Source organism: Macaca nemestrina, chromosome 8, assembly GCF_043159975.1.
Source record: "Macaca nemestrina isolate mMacNem1 chromosome 8, mMacNem.hap1, whole genome shotgun sequence".
NCBI lineage: Eukaryota > Metazoa > Chordata > Mammalia > Primates > Cercopithecidae > Macaca > Macaca nemestrina.
Window position 1 is genome coordinate 10,695,625 of NC_092132.1, and position 25,376 is coordinate 10,721,000.

General features: G+C 45.7%; 1 protein-coding gene across 17 annotated transcripts in view; it reads left to right on the top strand.

Moving 5' to 3' along the window:
- Positions 1-25,376, top strand: part of LOC105467301 (zinc finger and AT-hook domain containing) — a 344,890-nt gene that overhangs the window by 213,220 nt on the left and 106,294 nt on the right. For 16 of the 17 annotated variants that reach the window (XR_011606714.1, XM_011716760.3, XM_011716759.3 and 13 more), the window contains 5 exons: positions 1,035-2,491; positions 3,303-3,535; positions 15,694-15,781; positions 17,965-18,114; positions 22,113-22,286. Coding sequence is in view for 16 of the 17 variants with exons in the window: in XM_011716760.3 (XP_011715062.2) it covers positions 1,035-2,491; positions 3,303-3,535; positions 15,694-15,781; positions 17,965-18,114; positions 22,113-22,286 (2,102 nt within the window). In the remaining variant the exon portion in view is untranslated. Of the gene's footprint in view, positions 1-1,034; positions 2,492-3,302; positions 3,536-15,693; positions 15,782-17,964; positions 18,115-22,112; positions 22,287-22,518; positions 23,116-25,376 lie in introns of those variants that run through there. The other variant, XM_071067791.1, reaches the window with a different exon arrangement.

A 25,376-nucleotide genomic window follows, 5' to 3' on the forward strand; every position in this document is an offset into this window, starting at 1 on the left:
CATCTGAGTTCTAAACCAACCATGATAGAGGAGGAGGAAGATGGAGAGCCACACGCCAGCTCTATGACTGACAGAGATGTGGAGGAGAACAGTGTGGTACAAGTCAGCAGGAGCCTCCTGTTACTGCCTGCAGAATGCGACAGACTTTCTCTCCCACTCGCAGTCCTGGATCGCTGTGGCCAGGCTCACAGAGGCCCAGCTGGCTAAGTGCCCGCTGTATCCCATGCTTACCCCAGTCAGGCACATCCTCCCCAGAAATAGGCAGAGCTCAGCTCGTGACTTAGGTCCTGCTCTGAATTCACCAGTCAAACACATTGGTCCTCTTTTCTTGAGAAGAAGTAAGGATGTGGAGAAAGGCCAGGGGTCTTTCACTAATGGGTGGCCCTCACATGGAAACTTGCAGAAAGGAAAAGAGTCACCCCCAACAGTTGGTTGAATGAATAGGCAAGTCTGGCTTCACCAAGCTATTGAAAAGATGGTTGCATCCAGCCTTATGCAGCAGACTGAATTCATTCCATTAAGACTAGTCCTGTTAAAATATCGCAGAACCACCTAGGTCAGCTTGGAACACAGCTGATTATTATTGTGCATGCAGTAGACGGCACACCTGTCCTTCCGCTTCCATCTTCCTTCTTTTGCTTCCCTCTTTCCTTTTCTTGAAGCCCCAGTCCAGACAGACATCTCTTCCTCAAGTTTTCTCAGTCCAGACAGACATCTCTTCCTCAAGTTACCCTAATCCAGGTTAGAGGTCTTTTTCCTTTTTTGCCGTGTGTGTATTCCTATCAATACATACCACGCTGTCATGCAAACATTTGCCAACCTGTCCTCCCTCCCACAAGACTGTGAGCTCCTGAAGGACCACGGCCCACATGAGCCCTCTGATCCTGTTTGTTGATTGAATGAATGCACCCATCCAGTGTCTGTCCAGTTTCGTTCACTTTTCAGCCTTTAGTGTTTGGTTCATAACAAGGATGTAGAGTTCATGAGGAACATTCAAGGTCTCCAGATGTAACCATGCTGTCATCTGTTTCTAGGCTAGGTCCCACTCAGCTCAAAATCTTCACTTGTGAATACTGCAACAAAGTCTTCAAGTTCAAGCACTCGCTGCAGGCCCACCTGAGGATCCACACCAATGAAAAGCCATACAAGTGCCCCCAGTGCAGCTACGCCAGTGCCATCAAGGCCAACCTCAATGTGCACCTGCGCAAGCACACCGGCGAGAAGTTCGCCTGCGACTATTGCTCGTTCACCTGCCTGAGCAAGGGCCACCTCAAGGTGCACATTGAGCGGGTGCACAAGAAGATCAAGCAACACTGCCGCTTCTGCAAGAAGAAGTACTCTGACGTCAAGAACCTCATCAAGCACATCCGAGATGCACATGACCCGCAGGACAAGAAGGTCAAGGAGGCCTTGGACGAGCTCTGCCTGATGACAAGAGAGGGCAAGCGGCAGCTGCTCTATGACTGCCACATCTGTGAGCGCAAGTTTAAGAATGAGCTGGACCGCGACCGCCACATGCTGGTCCACGGAGACAAGTGGCCTTTTGCCTGTGAGCTCTGTGGCCATGGGGCCACCAAGTACCAGGCGCTGGAACTGCATGTCAGGAAGCACCCCTTTGTGTACGTCTGTGCCGTCTGCCGCAAGAAGTTCGTCAGCTCCATCAGGCTGCGCTCCCACATCAAAGAGGTGCACGGGGCTGCCCAAGAGGCCTTGGTCTTCACCAGTTCCATCAACCAGAGCTTCTGCCTCCTGGAGCCTGGTGGGGACATCCAGCAAGAAGCTCTGGGGGACCAGCTGCAGCTGGTGGAAGAGGAGTTTGCCCTCCAGGGCATGAATGCACTCAAGGAAGAGGCCTGTCCTGGGGACACTCAGCCGGAGGAGGACCGGAAGGAGCCGGAGGCCCCTGGGGAAGTGCCTGCCCCAGCCGTTCACCTGGCCTGCCCGCAGGCCGAAAGCACAGCCCTGCCACCCTGTGAGCTGGAAACCACCGTGGTCTCCTCCTCAGACCTGCATTCTCAAGAGGTGGTTTCAGATGATTTTTTGTTGAAAAATGATAGCTCCTCCACGGAGGCTCATGCTGCTCCTGAGAAGCCCCCAGACACACAGCACACAAGCTCAGTCCAGACACAAGGTGAAGTGATCACACTACTGTTGTCCAAGGCCCAGAGCGCTGGGTCAGACCAGGAGAGCCAGGGCGCCCAGAGCTCCCCAGGGGAAGGGCAGAACATGGCTGTGCTTTCAGCTGGTGACTCAGACCTCAGCAGTTGTCTCAGGTCAAACCCAGCCGAGGCCTCAGACCTCCTCCCTCCAGTAGCTGGTGGTAGGGACACCATTGCACATCAGCCTGACTCTTGCAAAGCTGCCCCTGAGCACCGGTCAGGCATCACCGCCTTCATGAAGGTCCTGAACAGTTTACAGAAGAAGCAAATGAACACCAGCTTGTGCGAGCGGATCCGGAAGGTTTATGGAGACCTGGAGTGTGAATACTGTGGTAAGGAAAGGCGGCGCCGGTGCGCGGCCCTGTCCGCTCCCATCCCGCTGTGGTCACCTCGCATTTGATTTGAGCTCACATCTGTTTGCAAAGAACACCTTCTAAGTGAGCCACCCTCCTCCATTGTAGATAGGAACGGTGACCGCCGTGTGGCAGTTAGCGCGTGGAGTCTTGTGGAGGCGGCCGGGACGGTCGCACAGTTGGCCGTGCTGACCTGGTCAGGGGCGTGCTGAGGGTTACCCATGGCCTCCACCGGAACTCTAACTAAGAAGAAGCTTTCTTCTGGCACGTGACAAGTTTAAAGTTGAGCCTTAAATTGTGGCCCAACTACTAGATCAGCCAAGAGGGGTTACAAAGTTACAAAAGTGGCTGCAGCTCTCTGTAGGGAGGTCCCAAATAGCGCCCTGCAACTCACAATGAAAGCATGGCTCCTGGAGCTCCTGGGGAGCTGGTGGTGCAGGATATCGAAAATCCAGCTCCAGACCTGCTGTCCCAGGAGGGCCAGTAGAACTTAGAGATTAGCAGATTTATGCATGTGCGTCATGGTATTTGGCGCCATAACTGGTTCTCACATGACTTCCTCCTCCGCTGGCCCTGACGTCATGCAAAAAATAGTAGCACCCTTAATATTTGCAACCTCCCACCTTTGAAAAGTAATTTTCAGGCAGAAGTGTGGTGAAAAGTATGAAGGGCGACCCGGACAAGTGCAAGAGGGAGATAAATGTGGTAGATAAAAAATAATAATCATTTAAAAGATTCAAAATCAGTCAAAAAAAAACTTCCTTGTTCTCATGTGAAAATATTTTTTTAGGCAAACTTTTTTGGTACCAAGTGCATTTTGATATGCATGTCCGCACCCACACCCGGGAACATCTGTATTATTGCTCCCAGTGTCATTATTCTTCCATCACCAAAAACTGCCTTAAACGCCACGTAATTCAGAAACACAGTAACATCTTGCTGAAGTGTCCCACTGACGGCTGTGACTACTCGACTCCAGATAAATATAAGCTACAGGCACATCTTAAAGTTCACACAGCGCTGGTAAGTAGCAAGCCCAAGCGGCAGCCCCGTCTCCCCTGGGTGCTCATTGCTTTCTCAAGTTTATGCATATATGTAGGTGTCCCCGCTGTAGGTCAGCCCTGAAAACATAGAGAGGTCCTTCTCCTTACACAGCTGTGCGCGTGACAGAGGCTTCCCAGGTTCTTTCTAACAGCAAGAGTCTCTAATATGTTGAAAAAAGAGATTAGATGGAACAAATTGTTTCCTGTGCAGATGTTTTTAGCATCAGATAAAGTCTACAGAAGAAATATCTATAGAGTAGAAGTAAAGTCAGAATTTCTTAAATGACATTTTAAGGAATAATTAACAGCAGAGATAGCAGTAATAGCTACTACTGAATGTGGTTGAGAGGTTGAATTAGATAGTGCTGTACAGTGATGAGAACAATATTTGGTTCATAGTAGATGTTGATGACCACTACTGTCACAGTTTTGTGTCATTTTAATCTCTGGGAGAGAATGTCTTTGAAGCACGTTTATTTTTAAAAAGTGATATGTTAATTCAAGATGCTGTTAATATTCACGAAGGTAAATTTCTTTAGGTCTTTGGTGGAGGATCTCGTAACACAATGAATGAATGTTTATTTTTGCAAATTCTAATCTAACTCAAGAGGCTGACACGTGAGAGTGATTTGAGACTTCGTAAAGTTATAAAGGAAGCACATCTGGCCCCAGGTGTGGTTCTGTTTTAATTGAATGCCTTTTTATGCTACAGACAGCAAAAAGTGAAGCTTCAGAAATTTGATGTGCTACCATGGTTTCCTGGCCTAAAAATCATAGCAGTTTGTCACTAAGGGTCAAGTCGGGGTGTTTGGGTGTGGTGAGTAGGTCAGAGCATGGGCTTTGGGGTTGGACACCTGGATTCAAACACTGTCTCCAGCACTCTCACAGGCCCTGTGGCCTTGGGCAAGTCACTTGTCTTTCCTGAGTCCTGTATGAAATAGCCTTCTGTATAAGATACATATTTTTAAAATATCTATTTTATATACATCCACACATGTATGCATATACACACACATACACAGATGTGTATATACATGTATTTATACACGTGCTTATACACACCTACACACATACACTTATATGCACACACACACACACACACATATGTACAGTACTCTAAAGAACTTGGCACAGTGCTTGTCATGTAGTTGACTGTGTACCCGCTATTGCATGTCACTCGGCACTTCTCAGTACACATCCTCTCTCCTTCCTTTTCTTTCTCTCTCTCTCTCTCTTTGAGTAGCATGTGAAGGCATGTTGTTTGTAATTCCTCATGGAACTGCTGTCATGTAGATACTGCTTCCAGTACACTATTATGGCCGTACATATTATGGCCGGGAAAAGTGAGGTGGCAGAATTCATTAAAGTGATTTTGCTGGAAGCTCATATGAAGTCAGGAGGGAGTGAAGCCAGTACGAGAACAAGTTCTTGGGAGAAGCCTTTGAATATGGCAATAAAGACTAGGAAGCAGACTGCTGAGTTTTCACCCTGGCTCCCCTGTTTACACGTTTTTAACCTTGGGATAAGTTATGTGACCTATTTGCCTCAGTTTACCCATCCTTGGGTGAGGATGAAGTGAGAGAATAGATGCAAATGTCTCAGAACAGTGCCTGGCATGGAGCAAGCACTGTGTGTCCTGGACTGTTACCATCATTGATTCTACTTCTGCTTTTGGAACTTGCTGCTCTGGATTTAGAGATTTTGAAACATAGGCTGAAAGAATGACAAGTAAAAGGAAGTTGTAAGTGAGCTTTACCACCTGGGACTGTATGTATTCTTCCACACCCAAATCTTGCCTGCCTGTTGTGAGGGACCCACAGTTCAGCCCAGAGATTTTCTTCCCCCAGCTGCTGATGCCCGGCCTCCTGGCCACATCCCTGGACCTCATGATCAGTGGGGGAGTGTCAGGAAGGTGTGCAGAGATCTTTGGCCCCAGTCTCATCTGCCTTCATTCTTCTTAGTAAACCAGCATTTAAAGAGGTTTCTCTTTTCAACTTTATGTGGTTATGAATCTTCCTACTGAGAGGCTTATCTCTTCAGTGTGAACATGTAGGATGGCATCTGGGGAAATACATGTTGGGGGAAAGGGAAGGAACAGCTGCTGTCTTTATCCTGTGGGTCAGCTCCTTGTGTGGTCTTAATTCTCATATTACTTCTAGGAGTTGGAGTATTTCCTCCACTGGGCAGATTAGGGACCTGGCATTACAGAGTCGTTTGGTAATTTGTTCATGGCTGTGCCATTGGTAAGGGACAGAGACTAGAAGTTAATTCTAGATCCTTGAGGAATCGCCATACTATTACTGGGTATATACCCAAAGGATTATAAATCATGCTGCTATAAAGACACATGCACACGTATGTTTATTGTGGCACTATTCACAATAGCAAATACTTGGAATCAACCCAGGTTTCCATCAGTGACAGACTGGGTTAAGAAAATGTGGCACATATACACCATGGAATACTATGCAGCCATAAAAAAGGATGAGTTTGTGTCCTTTGTAGGGACATGGATGCAGCTGGAAACCATCATTCTCAGCAAACTATTGCAAGAACAGAAAACCAAACACCACATGTTCTCACTCATAGGTGGGAACTGAACAATGAGATCACTTGGACTCTGGAAGGGGAACATCACACACCAGGTCCTATTGTGGGGAGGGGACGGGGGGAGGAATAGCATTAGGAGATATACCTAATGTAAATGGCGAGTTAATGGGTGCAGCACACCAACATGGCACAAGTATACATATGTAACAAACCTGCACATTGTGCACATGTACCCTAGAACTTAAAGTATAATTTAAAAAAAAAAAAAAAAAAAAGAAAGGGAAGGGAAGATAAATAAATGTTTTTACTTTAAAAAAAAAAAAAAAAGCATTTAAGCCCACATTCTCACCACTGCCCGGGGTTGCCCATTTTGTTGTAGTTGGTCATTAACATCAACCACATGGTTCTTGGTAGGTCTCTTGGACACTTGTCCATCATCTGAAGGAATGTGGTTGAGGCAGATGTACCATGAGGGCAGGGACTGTGTTGGTTCTTTCTGTGCTGTTAAGTGGCAGTTGTGCTTTATATTACTATAATAAAATTTCTATGCAGCTAACTGCAAGAGAAGAGCAGCGTGCTGAATAAGGGGTTGTGACTTAGTTGACTTTATAAAAAAGATATGCTGGTGTGCTTCTCATTAACTCTCATGTTTTCTTAGAAGTTGTACATTTAACTTCAATCTTTTCCCTCACTGATATTTGCAGTTCTTCCAGCTGAGACGCTTTTAAAGGTGAATGTGTTGCCACTGCTTCCAAAGCCAGCCAGTGCTGGCTGGAGGCCCCCTCCTCTATGTGTCAGGCATTGAGATTTTCAAGTAAGACCTGATCCCTGCCTGCAGGGTGCTCTTGGTTTTGTGAAGGGGGAGCTAAACAAGTAAACAGTAATGGCAAAATGGCAACGTGAGAGGGACAGTGACATCAATACAAGAGTGTACTCCCCCCCAAAAAAAATTTGCCTGGAAAGGACCTGGGAGGAAGGGTTCTGAGGGCTGTCTCAAGGAAGGGGTTCTGAGGTTATGAGTAGATTTGGGCCAGGAAAGAGAGTGAGGAGGAAATTCCCAGCAGAGTCAACAGCACAAACCAAGGGGAAGCTTTTTGTATTTACTCCAGGATGTTGAATTAGTGAACATTTTCCATGAAGCAGGTGGACCATAATGCCAACATAGTAAGATAGCATGATTTGTGAAAACAGATTCCAGGATTTTTAGTTTAGACAACATTTGTCTTTTGAGCCTGCAAATTATTTTTGTAATGAAGCCAAGGGTACCAAGAAAATGCTGATGCAGTAAAAAAAAGAAAAAAAGAAAAAAAAATTCTACTTTCCCTGAATGAAGACTCTTTTGATCTGATAATAAAGTTGCTATCGCCAAGTGTTTTAAATAGAATTCTGTATTTTCAAGGACAGTTAAGGTGGGTTTTTTTTGGTAACAGCTTTACTTTATCAAGATATGTTTTACATAGCGTACGATTTGCTCATTAAAGTGTGAAATCAAAATTTTTTTTTTTTTAGTATATTCATGGAGTTGTGCAACTATCACCACAGCTAATTTCAGAGCTTTTTCATCATCTCATAAAGGAACCTGGTACCCATCAGCTGCCATCCTTTGTTCCCCTCCCTGAGCCCTAGGCAGCCACTAATCTGCTTTCTATATCTGTGGATTTGTCTCTTCTTTCTTTCATATGAAATTTCTTTTTTTAAGAAAGAAATCATAAAATATGTATATTCAATACAGTCTTTTGTGACTCATTTCTGTCACTTAATTCATCCATGGTTTCCTTTTTATAGCTGAATAATATTCCATTGCATGGATACACTGCATTTCATCAGTTGATGGCATTTTTTAGTGGTAATTTCACCAAGACAGTACCTCCCAACTACAGGGTGTTTTAAATCCACAGGATTCAGTCCAATTCTTTGTGAAATCACCTAAGAAAGCATGGAGGTTAATTCTAGTAGGTTAAGTATTTACCTTTCCTTAAAAGGGTTTTCAAAAATTATGAAGTGTCTAAGAAGAATTATCCATGTTTTCGTCACCACCCACCAGTATTTAGCTGTGTCATTGTCACTGTTCTGACACTTGTACCGTCATTGCTGCCATGAAATGGATAAAACTGGGAATTTGGAATTATAGGACGGGACTCTGGCTCTGTGTCTGTGGACTGTGCAGACTGCTTGGTCTTTATTTCCCTTTACCTGAAAGGGGAGTGAAAAATACTTCCCTGCTTTCTCTGGATGGTGGCAGTGCTCCAGTGGGATAGCGTGACTGTGCTTTGTGATGTCAGAGTGCCTTATGGATGTCCATGTGGTTGATCTTAGGACTGTGATCATGGCAGGGTCTAGCTGGGTCAGGAGAATGGTGCTGTTCTGATCAGGAAATGCACGGGACCTGGGACGAGACCTTGCACCAGTGTGGGGCTTGGTTTCCTTACCTGTGACCCTAGAGATGGAAGCAGGTATTGTAATTCTGGCTGCCTGGCCTTCTGCATTTGTTTCAGCATTTACTGCTTTCAGCACAGATTCCCGTGAAGAGTAAAAACGAGGGAGATTAAAAGTAGCCATCTCCCCGACCTGCCCCTCAAATGGGCCCATATCCAAGTTCTTTCCATTTGCACCAGGACTGTAGGATGATCTGGCTAAGTACCTGCTTCTGTGACTCTTACAACCATTTATTAGCCAAGGATAAACCTGATGATTGGAAAGAATGTGTACATTTAACGAAGTTTCTTCCCACTACCTCCTTCTTCCAGTTAGTTAACTAGATGATGTCAGCTTATAGTCAAAGATGTCTTGGCATTAAAGAAATACAGGGACCTAGTCAAGAGAGTGAGTCAGTGACATTTCTGGAGCAAATCCACTGTTTACAGAACTGTGCAAACTTTATAAAGGGGGCACTTGAGCAAACGTGGTTTTAGTAGGATGAGAGGAGGCTTTAGGTTCTGATATGCCCGAGTTCAGACCCCATATCTGTCTCTGTGATTTGGGGCAAATCCTTAGCCTCCGCGACCCTCAGTTTTCTAAGCTGTAAAAATGTAGATAAAAAGTGCTTTTCTCTGCCTCTTTGGATTATGAGGACTGCATTAGAAAATATGTACTGTACAGAACACCCAAGTCAGCATTCTCTCTCTCTCTCTCTCTTAAAAACAAAACAAAACAACAACAACAAAAATCCATTAGAAGGTTATGAAATCAGTTTAGTGACTCATAGCTAGGATATCTTATAAATGAAACAGAATAAAATAAAATAGAACTTGTCAGCATTATTCACCTCTACCAAGTGTAAGTATTATTTTCGGAGGCATTTGTTTCAGTGTTTAAATGTTTATCTGTTAGTGTGTGCATGAATGTGCTGGGTGGTGCTGTCAGATGGGTGACCCCTGTGGGTCTCCTTAAATAGATATTTAGTGGCCTAAATCACATAATTCATGACCTCCTAAGTCAGAGTCACATGGTGATAATTGTTATGAATGAGATTCCTGAGCTCTTACCTCCACCATAATCTGATAATCTGTTATTTAAAGTTCCTCCTGACACAAAAAGTGAAGGGGGCCAGCCCCTCCACACCTGTAGGTATTTCTCGTCAGGTGGAATGAGAGCTGAGAAAGAAATAAGACACAGAGACAAAGTATAGAGAAAGAAAAGTGGGCCCAGGGGACTGGCGCTCAGCATGCAGAGGACCTGCACTGGCACCAGTGTCTGAGTTGCCTCAGTATTTATTAATTACTATTTTCACTATCTCAGCAAGAGGAATGCGGCAGGAGAGCAGGGTGATAGTGGGGAGAAGGTCAGCAAGAAAATATGTGAGCAAAGGAGTCTGTGTCACAAATAAGTCCAAGGGAAGGTACTATGCCTGGATGCGCACGTAGGCCAGATTTATGCTTTTCTCCACCCAAGCATCTCAGTGGAGTAAAGAGTAACAGAGCAGCATTGCTGCCAGCATGTCTTGCCTCCCTCTACAGGGCAGCTTTTCTCCTATCTCAGAATTGAACAGATGTACAATTGGGTTTTATACCGAGACATTCAGTTCCCAGGGGCAGGCAGGAGAAAGTGGCCTTCCTCGATCTCAACTGCAAGAAGCCTTCCTCTTTTATTAATCCTCCTTAGCACAGACCCTTCACAGGCGTTGGGCTAGGGGACAGTTGGGTCTTTCTCATCCCATGAGGCCATATTTCAGACTATCACATGGGGAGAAACCGTGGACAATACCCGGCTTTCCAGGACAGAGGTCCCTGCGGCTCTCCGCAGTGCATTGTGCCCCTGCTTTATCGAGACTGGAGAACAGCGATGACTTTTACCAAGCATACTGCCTGTAAACATTTTGTTAACAAGGCACATCTTGCACAGCCCTAGATCCCTTAAACCTTGATTCCATACAACACATGTTCCTGGGAGCTCAAGGTTGGGGCAAAGTTATAGATTAACAGCATCTCAGTGCAAAGCAATTGTTCAGGGTACAGGTCAAAATGGAGTTTCTTATGTCTTCCCTTTCTACATAGCCACAGTAACAGTCTGATCTCTCTTTCTTTTCGCTACACAAAAGTGTGAGGCAGCAGGAAGTGGAGCATCTGGTGGATGTTTATGATATGCCTGTTTATTCCCTTTATTTCTGACCGCTTGCTTCTCAGAAAACCTCAAAGATAACCTGATGCTAAAGGTCTTGTAGCAGTTACAGCCCGAGCTTGGGAGCTGGTGCATTTGATGGTACATTCTGACTCTGGGACTTAGCAGTGGTGTGGCTCCATAACCTAACAAATCCCCTGGAAATGAAGCCAACAGGACCCACTTCCATGGGAATTTAGCGAGATCATGTTTGTAAGGGACACAGCCTAGTCCAGGCGTGTAGGGAGGGGCCTGTCCAGAGTAATTCATCCTTCTAATCCTCCTTTTTAGGAGGAGGAGGAGGAGGAGGAGGAAGAAGAGGAATAGTAATAGTGATTGGTGGTGGTGCATCTATTGAGTCTGATGGTCTCCCAGCAAATGTTTAGAATACTTAACCTTTGTCACTGAGAAACGCATAGTCTTTCTTTGGCTATAAAGGTACACATATTTAAAAGAAATCTTACATGTACTTTCTGGAGATAAGCTAAAATAATATGTTGCCAACAAAGCACTGAGAAGCGAGAGGAAGCTACTTTCAATCTCTTTCTGGAAATAAATGGGTACACACAGTCAGTATGTGTACTTTTAAAGTAGAGGAAATGTTGTTTAATTAAAATGATTGTACATAATGTTTTCCCTTCCCACAAGCTTTAAGAAAATGATCTTTTCTTACTTGATCACGAAACACGTTTGCTTCTGTGTTGCTCCATTTAGGTGTTTTATCCACTGTCCAGGAGACCTCAGGCTACCAGAGCATGTTGTGCATAGAATAGCTTCATTTCAGCAGAAACTGAGATTCTAAATTGAAAGGGCATCACATGGCAAAACACAACTATTTCCAGTGGAAAGGAAAATCCTTGAGTTGAAATCCTAAATCGAGCACATTTCTGGCTCTCTTCTAACTTGTTCAAATCAGTTGCAATTTCGACATCACTTTTCCTGTACTTTGCTGCACTTTCTGCAGACATCCTCACGGATTGTTGGGTTCCACGTGTTGGCACATCTCTTTCTCGATGAGCATTCGAGCCCCTGAGAATCTCACACCTCTTCCTCAGTGCAGCGCCTGACACATAACAGGGGCGCTATAGCAGCTGAGGAATGAATGAATGAGTCCGTGGAGGACAGCACATGCCATAACTGTGGTCTTTATTCCTGAGAAATGGTTGAGTAGAAACCCCCACCTTTATTTTTTAAAGCACCTGCCTCTAAGGCATAGACCAGATGAAGTTTGCCCGGAGCAGAGAGCCGGGCTGTGAGCCTCAGGGTTGGAGCTGACCTTGCACCCCAGGCCATACTGCAGCTTCCTGCGTCTCCTTTCTTTCAAGGCCATTTCTGTCAGAGCAAACAGACTCCAAAAGCTGCGCTCTCCTACCGTCATTAAGGCATGGGTCTCTCAGACTCTCCATCTCTGCTGGGAGCTCTTTTAACCACCACTCTTTTTAAGTTTGCTGTGTCAGTCTGAGTTTTCATCTCTGGTATGGAACTGAGGTTTTGAAAAAGAAGTAAATGAGTCCTAAGAGTTCCCCCGACAACCCCCACCCAGTACCCTTTACCACCATCTGTGTCCTTCTGACAGTCTTCAAAGGCATCAAAAAATAAGGGGCCCTGATAAACTCTGAGATAAATTGCTTTCTGACTATCAGAGATTAAAAGAAAAAAAATCAAATAGCAGAGGCTCAGGGGAGATCACTGTAAACTCCTTCAAAGCCCTTCTGAACGCCAACTCTGATGATATGGGCACCGAGAGGCAGCCAGGGGTGGTGGAGGTCTCCAGGATGCCCGCCTAACCCGGGGCATCTTGCCCGAGGCCAAGGGCAGAGGAGAACGGTGACAGGAGTCCTCTGAGGAGCCCTGAGCCCGTGGTGTAGCCTGGCTGGGGGTCTGTGGCATTGCCTGGCCGGAAAACTCAGGACAGTTTCGTAAGACATGCCTGGACCCTTTGGACATGTGCGCTTGGCTGGCGTTGCTTGGTATTCAGATGTTTGGTGGAAAAGGCATCCAAACTGTTTGGTTGTTCAGAGGGACTTTTGGTTTGGTTTGGTTTGGTTTTGGTTTTTAATGTAAAGTACGCTTTGTGTAAGTGTGCGCCGGTGAACACCAAAACAGGTGGAGGGTGCTCATTCAGATCCCGCTCTCGGAGACTCCCGGGGAGGATGAGCCCGTGAGAAGGGCTGCTGTCTCAGGCTGAGTTGCATGACAGCAACATGGAAAGCACAGCAGCAAAGTCTTTCAGATTTATGGGGCACTCACTATAGGACAGGCTCCATTCTAAACACTCCATGTGTTTTTCATCTCCTTTATCCTTCTTGTGACCCTGTGAAGGAGGCATTGTTTTTTATTGCCATTTTACAGACAATGAAACGGAGGCACTGAGAGGTTAAATCACTTGTGCAAAGTTCCACAGCTAATAAGGGGGCAAAACCAAGATTTGAACCCAGGGGCTCAGAGCCCTGAACCTGTTCTGCTAGTCAGGGTCTCACAAGAGCAAGAGCTCTGGAGTCCAGCTCTGCCCTTCGTGTAGTGTGAACCTTGGGCAAGTTTCTAAAGGCCTCGTAGGATATGGTATGTAAAGCACTTTGCATCCAGTGAGTTCTTACGAAGTGGTAGCTCTTGTGCTTTTCATTATTTAGAGTAGGAGTAGACTGCCCAGCGGGGAGCACGGCGAGGAGTGCATTCGTCACACAAGGCATGGAACACACTTGGTGCCTTGTGGAGCTCACAGTAGGGGCTCCACAAGTAGAGGGAATCAGTCCTTCTGTAAATCCAAGAGAGCATGGAGTGGATTAACCTCCCCCAAAACACACACAGCCCAAAACATTTCCTTGCAGTGGTAGTTCTGCATATTTTGTTTTTACTTTTTGTTCAGCTCTCTGCACAGAGTCCTCCCTACCAGGATTTGGCTCTCTGTAAGCTGTGGGGTTTGGTAAGCTTGGCAATCAAAAGTGCCTCAGACTGGTGTATAAACAGCAGATATTTACTGTCACACCATCCTGGAGAGCAGAAGGCAGAGGTCAAGGTGTTGGCAGGGCCGCTTCCTCCTGAGGGCCGTGGGGGAGGATGTGGTCTGTGCCTCTCTGTGAGCTTCAGGTGATTTGCTGTCTGTCTTTGGCGTTTCTTGGCTGGCAGATGCATTGCTGAGGTCTCTGCCTCCATCTGCACATGGTGTTCTCCCTGTGTGCAGCTCTGTGTTCAAATTTCCCCTTTTTATAAGGACACCAGTCATATTGGATGAGGGCCCACCCTAGTGACCTCATTTTAACTGGATTACCTCTGTAAAGACCCTGTTTCCAAATAAGTTCACATTCTGAGGTATTGGAGGTTGGGACTCTGACATATGATTTTTTACGGGATGTAATTCAACCAATAACACCCATGCTGGGGGAAAAGAGAGATATGAAATCACCCTCAAGTGAGCGCTGAGAGCAAAGGGAGGTGAGCAAAAGCCATAGCTTGGTAATTCACAAAAGCATCTTCCTGACTGAGAGTGTTACACCATGGTGGTCCCGGCTGTGAAGCTGCAGCATTGCAGGATGAACAACTTACCTGCAGCCTCAGTGGGCCACGGATCTTGCGGGGGCAGGAGGCATCCTGGGTGGGCATCCGCACACTCTACTTCTAACACTGGCTCCTCCTCTCAGACTTTGGGCTTATCTCCTGGGTCTCGTTTTCTTAATCTGTAACATGAGCATGAACTGTGCCTATCTTTTGTGAGTGGTTGTGAGTCTCAGTACAATCACTTGCCCGTGCAATCCCTGTGTTGAGTGCGGGCAGAAATAATACGCTCTTGTGTTGTAGAGTAGCACTGGTCTGTGTGGTAGACCCACAGCCTTGAGGTTGAGTACCACCCACCTCCACAGAACTCTCCCCTCTAAGCCCCATCCCTTCCTTTTTAAATGGAGCTGTTGCCATTTCCCCATTTCCCTACACTTGAGCTCCCCAGGCTGTGCAGCGCCAGGTAGATCCTGTATGTGTGTGCTTGGAAGGATGTACTTTGTCTGGTTTTGATGAAGCTGATGATAATGATGGTGCTAATGAGAATGCTAGTGTTGCTGATGGTGATGGTGTGTGCTTGGAAGGATGTATGTGTGTGCTTGGAAGGATGTACTTTGTCTGGTTTTGATGAAGCTGATGATAATGATGGTGCTAATGAGAATGCTAGTGTTGCTGATGGTGATGGTGGTCGTGGTGATGGTGGTAGTGGTGGTGGTGATGGTGGCAGTGTTGGTGGTGTTGGTTGTGGTGGTGGTGATGACTGTTGATGGTGGTGGTGATGATGGTGATGGTGGTGATGACTGTTGATAGTGCTTGTGGTGGTGATGGTGGTGGTGATGATGGTGATGGTGGTGACTGTTGCTAGCATTAGTGGTAGTGGTAGTGGTGGTGGTGGTGGTGATGGTGTTGGTTGTGGTGGTAATGACTATTGATGATAGTGCTGGTGGTGGTGGTGATGCTGGTGATGGTGGTCGTGGTGATGGTGGTGATGACTGTTGATAATGCTACTGGTGGTGATGGTGATGATGATGGTGATGGTGATGACTGTTGATAACACTAGTGGTAGTGGTGGTGGCAATGGTGATGATGGTGATGGTGGTCGTGGTGTTGTTGATGGTGGTGGTGATGGTGTTGCTTGTGGTGGTGGAGATGTCTGTTGATAGTGCTGGTGGTGGTGGTGATGATGGTGATGGTGATGGTGGTCGTGGTGTTGATGGTGGTGGTGATGGTGTTGGTTGTGGTGGTGATGACTATTGATGATAGTGCTGGTGGTGGTGGTGATGATGGTGATGATGGTGGCAGTGGTGATGGTGGTGATGACTGTTGATAGTGCTAGTGGTGGTGATGGTGGTATTGATGGTGGTGGTGGTGGTGATGACTGTTGATAGCTCGAGTGGTAAGTGGTGGTGGTGGGTGATGATGGTAATAGTGATGGTTATTTTTTACAGACCACAGATTTTAAATGAGAAAGTCAATTGACTTTGTTCTCTTTCTATTAAGGACAAAAGGAGTTATTCTTGTCCTGTTTGTGAAAAGTCTTTTTCAGAAGATCGATTGATAAAGTCACATATCAAGACCAACCATCCTGGTAAGGTTGTGCATTTTAGAGTGGAAGATTAATGTTAAAAATGCTTATGTTTATTTTAAAACAATGTTTTACATCAACTGCACTACATAGAAATAAAAAGGGATGAAGCTGTGAATACATTCATGGGAAACAAACATCTTTATTCCATGCTGGAAAGTTGATGTAATTATTTATTTCCTTTTGTTCTTTTATCGGTCTTCAGATGCATCTACCCTCACCCCTGCAATTTCAGTGATACCCCCAGCCCCTTGTAACAGGAACTTTGCATGCCTTTAGATGGGTCGTATATGAGTCATAAGCTTGTGTTACCTGGAGTGGTGATTTGTAAGGGGTGTTGGCTCCTGCCCAGGCTGAGGAGCATCCTTGAGTTGGAGAGACCATCACCACAGGTCTTCTCACATTCCACACCACTCAGGTGCATGAGGCACCAGCTACCTGGGTGTTGGTGCCTTGTCATTTCTGTTCGTGCCACTTGGAACATTTTCCCTTCTGCCCTGCCTGGTTAATTCCTGTTCATTCTTTACATTCTTCCTCAGACCCCTGCCTTTGGGGAGGCTGTTGTAGCTTCCAGTCTGGCCGAGGGTCCACCCCCAACCCCTGCTAACGTCATACACAGCGCACTGACCACTGTGCTCCAGTCACTGTGACTCTCCAGCCACTCCCAGGGGCTCCCCGAGGTGAGGCTTATCCCCAGATCTCCAGTGCCTCCACAGGCAGGCTTGAGAAAGCAGATGAGGGTGTTGTGTGTTTTATGAGGGAGTAGCAGATATTCCTTCTAAATGCGCCTCTCCCTTCATACATGTGTCTTTTTTCCTGTTCTTTATTTTGTATCTGCTCTTGGTATAAGGGAACTGACTCACTGACTATAAATGGAGGAAGATAAAGAAATAACAGAAGGGCACTAACACTCATGTTTCAGCTGGGAATGGACAGAGCTGTGAGGCCTTCGTCTGTGTGGGAACCGTGTGGGCTGCGTGCTTCTCTGAAGGCCCAGCTCTGTCCTTCTCATGTTAACTCATGTCCTAAGTGACGTGGGATCCAATGTGAGCCAAAGTTATTCTTAAAACAGCCAGCCTTTGCTGATGAACAGATGTAAGGCATTATTTTGTTATTATTTTAAACTTTTTATTCCAGAAAATCCCCAAATACAGGAGCACACAGAACAATGCCGGGAACCTCCTGTGTCTGTCACTCAGCTTCCACAGTTACCCACGTTTTGTCAAACTGTTTCATGTATCCACCACACACACTTTTCTTCTTCTAGGATATTTTAAAGTATATTCCAGACAGCATGTAATTCCTCCATAAAAACCTTTAAAATGCATCTCTAACTAATAAGGATTGCTTTCAACATAACTACTGTGTCACCAATAAAGCAAACAGGATCAACTTTTTGCTTGATTATTGCCACCTATTATAAGTCTGTTTAAAATTTCCCCAATTTCCCCAGGATTTTTCTTATTTATTTATTTATTTATTTTTGAGACAGAGTCTCACTGTGTCGCCCAGGCTGTAGTGCAGTGGTGCAATCCCGGCTCACTGCAAGTTCCGCCTCCTGAGTTCATGCCATTCTCCTGCATCAGCCTCCTAAGTAGCTGGGACTATAGGCGTCTGCCACCACGCTGGCTAATTTTTTTGTATTTTTTTGTGGAGACGGGGTTTCACCATGTTAGCCAGGATGGTCTCAATCTCCTGACTTCGTGATCCACCCGCCTTGGCCTCCCAGAGTGCTGGGATTACAGGCGTGAGCCACCACGCCTGGCCAGGATTTTTCTTTTTAACTGTTGGTTCACTTGAACCAGCATCCATGCATTTGCATCTAGTGGCTTTGTTCCTTACGTTTCTGTTCCTTGTTTTCTCTAGTGCCCCCCTTGTGCTTTTTTCCATGACGTTTACTTATGGGGGAAACTGAGTCACTTTTCCTGTAGACAATTTCAGTTTCTGCATTTGTGTGATTATTGCCTTGTGATGTTGCTTCTCCATTCCTCAAATATGATGTTAACAGATATTGAGATCTGAGACTTGATTTGATTCTGGTTTAACTTTTTAGGTGAAAATCCTGTCTCTGGACACCATGAGGCACACCTTGATTCCTCCTGCGGTGCTGCTTAGCGATGAGGTTTATTTGTGTCTAACTTCCCTGAGGTGCTCTGACTCCTTCTCACATCCTGCTTTTCTTCTAGAGGTCTCCATGAGCACCATTTCTGAGGTTCTCGGGAGGAGGGTTCAGCTGAAAGGGCTAATTGGAAAGAGAGCCATGAAATGCCCATATTGTGACTTTTATTTCATGAAGAATGGCTCAGACCTTCAGCGTCATATTTGGGCTCATGAAGGTGAGTATTCATCTTTCCAAATTGAGCACCTTGTTAACTTTGTGCTTCTCTCCTTCATTTTGAGAGTACATTAAGAGGAAGCCATATCTTCACATCCCTGCTGTTAGAATTTCCTTAGCACACTGAGAAGTGTGTCCATCAACCAGCTACAAACAGTAATTTAAACTATTACTCGATTAGTTGCAATTGCAATGAGTAGAGGTGTGCACTCCTTCATAGGTCTCATTGCAATTGTAGTGAAATAAATCACCACGACTCCCCTGCTGGAATGTAGGTACCTTGGGAACAGGAACACCAGAGTCTTATTCATGGCAGGAGCTCCAGTGCCCAGCCTGTGCCCTGTGCATAGCAGGTTTCCCAGAACTGTTGGGATTATGAATGAAGGAAGGAGGGCAGCAAGTAGTTCTCCCATTCCAGCAGTGTGAAGTGTTGCCATTCAGGCTATGGAGAAGGAATTCAGAAGGGGGAAGTGCAGGATGGAGATGAGGGAATGGAGAGAAGAAGGTGGGCTGTGCTTTCGGGTTGCTTGCTGATGAAGGGAAGTGCAGGGCCACTCTCAGGGCTTTGGGAAGTTGGAAGTGAAGATTCTGCTAGTGCAACAGACCGTCACCTTTGTTTTCTCCCACTGTATAAGGACATGGCCCTCCTGGGGACTAGGGTAGGAGCCGAGGGGCCAGGGAAAACCCTTCCAGACACCTACATCAGATCCCTGCCTGTTATTTAGGAACCTGGAATGCTGCAGATAGGAAAAAAGACTAGAGAGGGATGAAGCATGAGGTATTTTCTACAATATTGGATAAAATGACCTATTTATAGGTCCTAAGGAAGGAACTATTAGGGAGAGAGAGAGACTGATGGTTCAGTAAGGAGAATCATAACTGACAGGTTGGGAACCTGGATAAGGCAGAAGGAGTTGAAATAAATTCCAAGGTGGGAACCTACTTTTTTGTTTACCAGCATATAATGAGCACCTACTAGATGCCAGTGCTCAGTGTTTGACTCACGTTATTGGAGTCAGTATTCTCAACAACCTTAGAGGTGGGTGCTGTTACCATCCCCATTTTACCAATGAGGAAAATGAGGCTTAGAGAGGTGAAGTAATTTGCCCAGGGTCACACAGCTGACAAGTGGTGAACTGGGATTTGAACCAATGCCATCTGATTCCAAAACCCTTGCTCTTCTCTTCTGTACTGACTTGTTTCTAGAGGAGGAGGCCCCTCCTACACTGAGACAGGAGTGACGGGGGTGAGGGTGGTAGCAGGTACGTGTATATACACGTGTTGTTTCTTTGTTATGAAGTTGAAGGCATTCATAGCTGATGGTCACAGTTTGCTCAGCAAAGAATGCCAAGAAGGCAGACTTGGAGTGGCATTCATGGGAATCAGCAGGGAGCTGACCCTGATGGAAGCACAGAGGGTCCAGCGGAGGCTGGAGACCATGGGCTTATCAAGGCATCAAACTGTAATTGTACTCACATGAGAAGAAGTGAGAGAACTGGGTTCAAATTCCACCCTCACCATGTATGATGAACAAATAATTCCTTCTCTCTGAAACTCAGTTTATTTATCTATAATGTGATCTGCCTTGGGGTTCGTTGCAAGGATCAACGAGATAATTTATGTAAAACCCACAGTAGAAGGCTTAGCATATATTGGGTACTTAATACATGGCTGATGCTATTGTGTTAAGTAAATACTTGTGATGATGCAGTAATGCTGCATATTTGCCATTTGAAAGTAATCTAATATTTTCAGCGACTTCAGAATTGATAAAGATTCAGAAAGCCAAAGGCTGCTGTATCCTGGCATCTTTGTTTTTTTCTTTTTTCTAACTTGTGACTTTCTCTGTAATGATGGAATCACAAAGGAAACAGGGTATCAGTACACACACTACAATGGGGTTCTTTGGAATTGATCCCCTGTACCATAAAATATCTCTTGTCTCCGTTTACTCTTAACACATAGGACAAGAAAAACAAATTAAAAAACCCAAAAAATTAAATTGAAAAAAGAAAGAAAAACAGAAAACACAGGTATTGACTGTAGTCACAGAAATTAACCCTTTGTGTAGAATTTTGTGCATACCTGCAACGTTTGTTGCTTAGAGGACCTGCAACTTTGTTCAAGGTTTCCTAATAGTCAAGCAATGTACCTGGGGCCCATCCATGACAGCAGTTCTAAACATTGGCTCTTAGGGGAGAATTTAGAGTAGACAGTGTCTTGGTATGTCACCTTGCGCTGAATGCCATGTTGTAGATGATCTGGAGATGCACAGCTGGTTGACTTGCACCATCTCGTTTTCCATGACCGTATGTCCCAGAGCACATGGAAGTGCGGAGCTGTTGAAATGACTCCCCAGGGTTCCACAGCCGGCCCGTGGGTGTGCAAAGATGTTAATGAAAATACGTGTACTTCAGTCTCTGTGTTGCTTTGCTTGGTTCTTCTCTTTCTAGTCATAATGAGGAACAGAAATTAGGAATTTGGCTTCTCCAGGATTGGAAGACAGTGCATGTCTTCATTTTTGAGTTCTCTTAATGTTTTAGAAGGAGCACCAGGTCAAATAGTGCCTGAATATACTCAGCTGTTCACACATTTATGAAGGATCTAAAGACAGCAGGGATGCACCATGTTTCCTCTTTGTATGGTTATTGTGGGCTTCTCCTCTGTGATGGTGGTAGTTCTGAGCCATCTGTAGCTTTGACTTGGGGTGAAATGCCTGCTGAGGGTCATGTGAGATACTTGAGATGCCGCTTGACCCAGGCTAGCACCACGGCTGTGGCCCTGCTCTTGTGAGAGTGTGTTGTAAATGACCAACCCAGAACAACAGATCTGGTGCCCTGAAGGCTTCTTGGGAAGTGACTCCTGGTCTTGTCATTTTACAGAGATGAGAACTGTGATCGAAACATAAGTTCAAGAGCACACAGCCTGTTGATGCTTATGGTTAGATTATTACTTCATATCTAGAAACCCAGGCCAGAGCTGGGCTTTGCGTGGGCCCTAAGGAACACCAGACCCCGCTGTGCATCTCAGCTCTGTGCCCCTGGGCATTGCCCTCAGCCTCTTTAAAGTGTTGGTTTCCTCAACTGCAAAGTTATCGGTAGTGTAAATAATGGGTGAAAATGTTTGGCTCACTAAAAATTGTCTGCTTCATTACTGTGTTCAGGTGTGTTCCCCGCCCTCCTTGCCCTTATCCCAGGCCCCAGCCCCTGTCCCTATAGCGCATCACACACCATATTGTAACGGCCTGTTTACATGTCTGCATCTCCCACCGGACAGTGAAGGCTGGGGTTCACTCTTCTCAGTTTCAAGATTAATCCTCAGTGCCTACTATGAAAATAGGTCCTCAGTAGACAGTTGGTGAATGAAGGAGTGGTGAATGCCAGGATGCCCCTACAGTCAGAGTCATCAGCTCATCAACCACCAGTTGGTAAAGCTTGATTTGTTTTACAAAGTAAATGTGCTTCCACATTTGGTCCTGGTGCCTGATCTTTTTGATTTTTTGTAAAGGGCCTTGGTGCCTTTGTGTTTAGTTCAGCTCAGTTCAACTGAATTTAGTGACTGCTCTGCAGGATGCTCAGGGTCTCTGTCCTCAAGGAGTTCCCAGACTATGGGGAGAGGGCAGATATGAAGGACTCACTGTTGTGTGCAGTGAACGTTTCAGCTAGTAGAGAGTTACAGGAGTTGGGAACATTGATAGGGAGGTAGGGAAATCTACCAAGGAAGGTCAGAGAAAGCTGCAGGGTGGAGGCACCTGGTATCCCAGGAGGCAAGGGCATCCCAGGAGGAAGGCACAGCCTGAGGAAGAGCCTGGCATGGGAAGTGTGTGGTGCGTTAGGGCCAAGCAAGTATACCGCTGTGTTCAACGTGGATGTTTTATATATACATATCTATAAGTGTATTTAGATATGGATATATATATATTCCTTCAGATTCACACACACATATTCATACACATATGTAAATATATAGAGATAGATATATACATTTTTCCCTTGGCAGGTGTGAAGCCCTTCAAGTGTTCTTTGTGTGAGTATGCAACTCGTAGCAAGAGTAACCTCAAGGCTCATATGAATCGTCATAGCACTGAGAAAACCCACCTATGTGACATGTGTGGCAAGAAATTCAAATCAAAAGGGACACTGAAAAGTCACAAGCTCCTTCACACTGCAGATGGTGAGTAAACCCCAGGGTGAACTTTCCCCCCTAAATATGTAATTTGAAGCTGGTGTTCCAGTTCATCAGAAACTTGCTGTACTGGAGGCAGGAAAGAGCACGTGCCCATTAGAAGGAGCTTCTGAAAGAGCGGTGAAGGCCTGGCCTGCCTGTCTCCCAGTCCTGTGCTCAGTGCCTCACTTCCAGCAGGTGCAGGATAAACACTTACTGGGAGTGTCTGTGCCCGTGGCAGGGCTATGCAGGGAAGGAAGCTGCTTCAGGGAAGGAGGCGTCTTCAGGAAGCCTTGATCTGTGGTTCTGAAGTTTCCATCCTCTTCAGCCCTCCATCCTTACCTGGAGCTCAAGGATCTTGAGGGGCAACCTTGATCACACCTGGCCTGATTTTTTCAAGTGAGGCTCTTATCATCCAGGCCACCTCAGGGGTGGAACCAAGTCTAAAATAAAGCCAACATTTGGGCAGATTTGATCTAGATAAAGTGTACTTAAGTGGATTTCTAATTTCATTCATTCATTAAGAACAATTGATTGAGTTCTTATATGTGCTAGCCATGGAGGTAGGTTCTAGGGATACCAGGTCAAGTAGAGACCAATTCCTGCGTTCAAGGAGTTCATAATCTGGAAGGCAGGACAGAGGAGCAGGCAGGCCATGGTAAAGATTTAAGTGTGGTGATGGAGGTGAGCTCGGGAGCCCTGGGAGCAGGTCATGGGTCGAGGTAGGTGGGGAGCTCAGTGGGTGGTAGGCACAGTTTCCCTGGCATAGGCTGGATAGAGGGAAAGAAGATGTGTTCTAGGAAGACAGGCAGCCAAACCATAAGAGACTTTTCACATTTAAGATTTTACTCAGAAAGACAAGTTGTGTGAGGGACTTGTAAATACTTCATATAACAAGATTAATAAACTTCATTTATAAATGTGTTGTTATTTACCAAAATTATGTATAAAAGTTGGAGTTTACTCTAAAAATCAAAATTATTTCAACAGTGATGTCTAATTTCAAAATTTAGTGGATGATATAGCTCTTAAGTTCTATCTTTATTTTAAGATTGTTCTGAAAATCAGTCCTGCTGTGTGTGTGTGGGTTGGGCCCTCGGCAAGAATTCAGGTGAGCTCCAGGGACTCAGTGCAAAGGCTGAATGCTTGGCTGGGATTCATCAGAATTAAGGATCAAGGGCTTGCCTAAGGCTGAAAAAGAGCCGGAACCATAACTATTAAAACTTAAGCAGTACTCTCTCTCTAAAAAAAAATCCGTAATCAAAATTAAAAATACAATGGCAGTAAAGCAGTCATACTTGAATAATGAAAGCTCTAAAGTCGTGTGGTTTTTTATGATTCTATGCCTCCACAAACAGTAAGCCTTGCTGACCGCTCAGCTGCCTGAACATTTAGGCAAGAATTACATTTCTTAAGATGACAGCACATAACTACTACAGTCCTTCCGTAATGAAGAGCAGCTGTTCCCAGAGGCAGGGAAGCCTGGAGTACCCAGTGGGCCATGGTGACAGGGTCAAGAAGGCGTTCACAGGCACTGAACAGGGTTCCGCGGTCTCATGCCTGGTTCTGCAGTCCAGGCTCTGTACTAAAAAGCCTTTGAGCAGATAGAAGCCGTTTAATCTGGCAGACCCTGGACCAACTGATGTGGAGGGATGGGGTCGGTGTGAGTAGTTGGTATCACGGGTCCAGAGCAGCACACTCAGCCTATCGTCCCTGTCATGATTCTCTGAGTTCTTTGGCAGGAAAGGGAGTTCAGATGGACAAAGATGTCTTGTCAAAGCAGGAATGCATCTCCTAAAAGGGAATGGTATTCAAACATTGTGAAGTATTTTCTAACAAAACATTGGAAATTTGTATGGTTTTTCTTTATTTCTTTCTGCTGACATTTTTGGGAGGATGAGGTATTTGTAAAGTCATGTCTTAGTTTTCAACACTTTCCAGTTGTCTGGGAAGAAGAGCATCAAGTCTGGGCGCAGTGACTCACGCCTATAATCCCAGCACTTTGGGAGGCCGAGGGAGGCGGGTGGATTGCCTAAAACGAAGGAGTTTGAGACCAGCCTGGGAAACATGGTGAAACGCTGCCTCTACCAAAAATACAAAAAATTAAGGGGGCGTGGTGGCTCATGCCTGTGGTCCCAGCTAATTGGTAGGCTGAGGTGGGAGGATTGCTTGAGACTGGAAGCGCAAATTGCAGTGAGCCAAGATCGCACCACTGCACTCCAGACTGGGTGACAGAGTGAGACCCTTCCCCTCAACCCCCTCCCCTCAAAAAAGAAGGGCATCAGTCATCAGGTGCAATGAAAGAACCACTGGAACAGGTAGCATGTCCCCCAACCCCCCTCCCCCTAAAAAAGAAGGGCATCAGTCATCAGGCGAAATGAGAGGAGCACTGGGACAGGTAGCTTGCCCCCAACCCCCCTCCCCCCATAAAAGAAGGGCATCAGTCATCAGGTGCAGTGAGAGGACCACTGGAACAGGTAGCTTCCCCCCAACCACCCTCCCCCCATAAAAGAAGGGCATCAGTCATCAGGTGCAGTGAGAGGACCACTGGGACAGGTAGCTTGTCCCCCAACCCCTCTCCCCCTAAAAAAAGAAGGGCATCAGTCATCAGGTGCAGTGCGAGGACCACTGGGACAGGTAGCTTGCCTCAGTGCCAACTTCTGCCACTACTTGGGTCTCAGTTTTGTCACATTGCAAAATAAGGAAAGGTTACCTTAATGTTTCTTGGGTTTCTTTTAGCCTCAATCCTCTGATTCTAGGAAGAAAGGGGTAAAGTAGAGCTAAGGGGATGGAAATAGGAGGTGCCAGTACAGCTTTATTTTTGAATTCGAGATGATTGCTTTCCCACAGGGCTGCTGTACTTCATTATTTGTGTTTCTCTTTCGACGCTTACCAGTCTCATGTTTTGCCTGGGGCTGGCTTGGTAAACAGAGTGCTGAGTCGGGGACCCCTTGTTCTAGCTCCATTGCTGATTTAGGATGTAGCTTTAATTAAGCTGTAGGTGAGTCTTTTCCTTTTTAATTTTCTCCCATAACATGTTTATTATAGAAACTTTGAAAAAAGTTTATTTACATCTCTTATTCATTTCTGTAGTGCTCA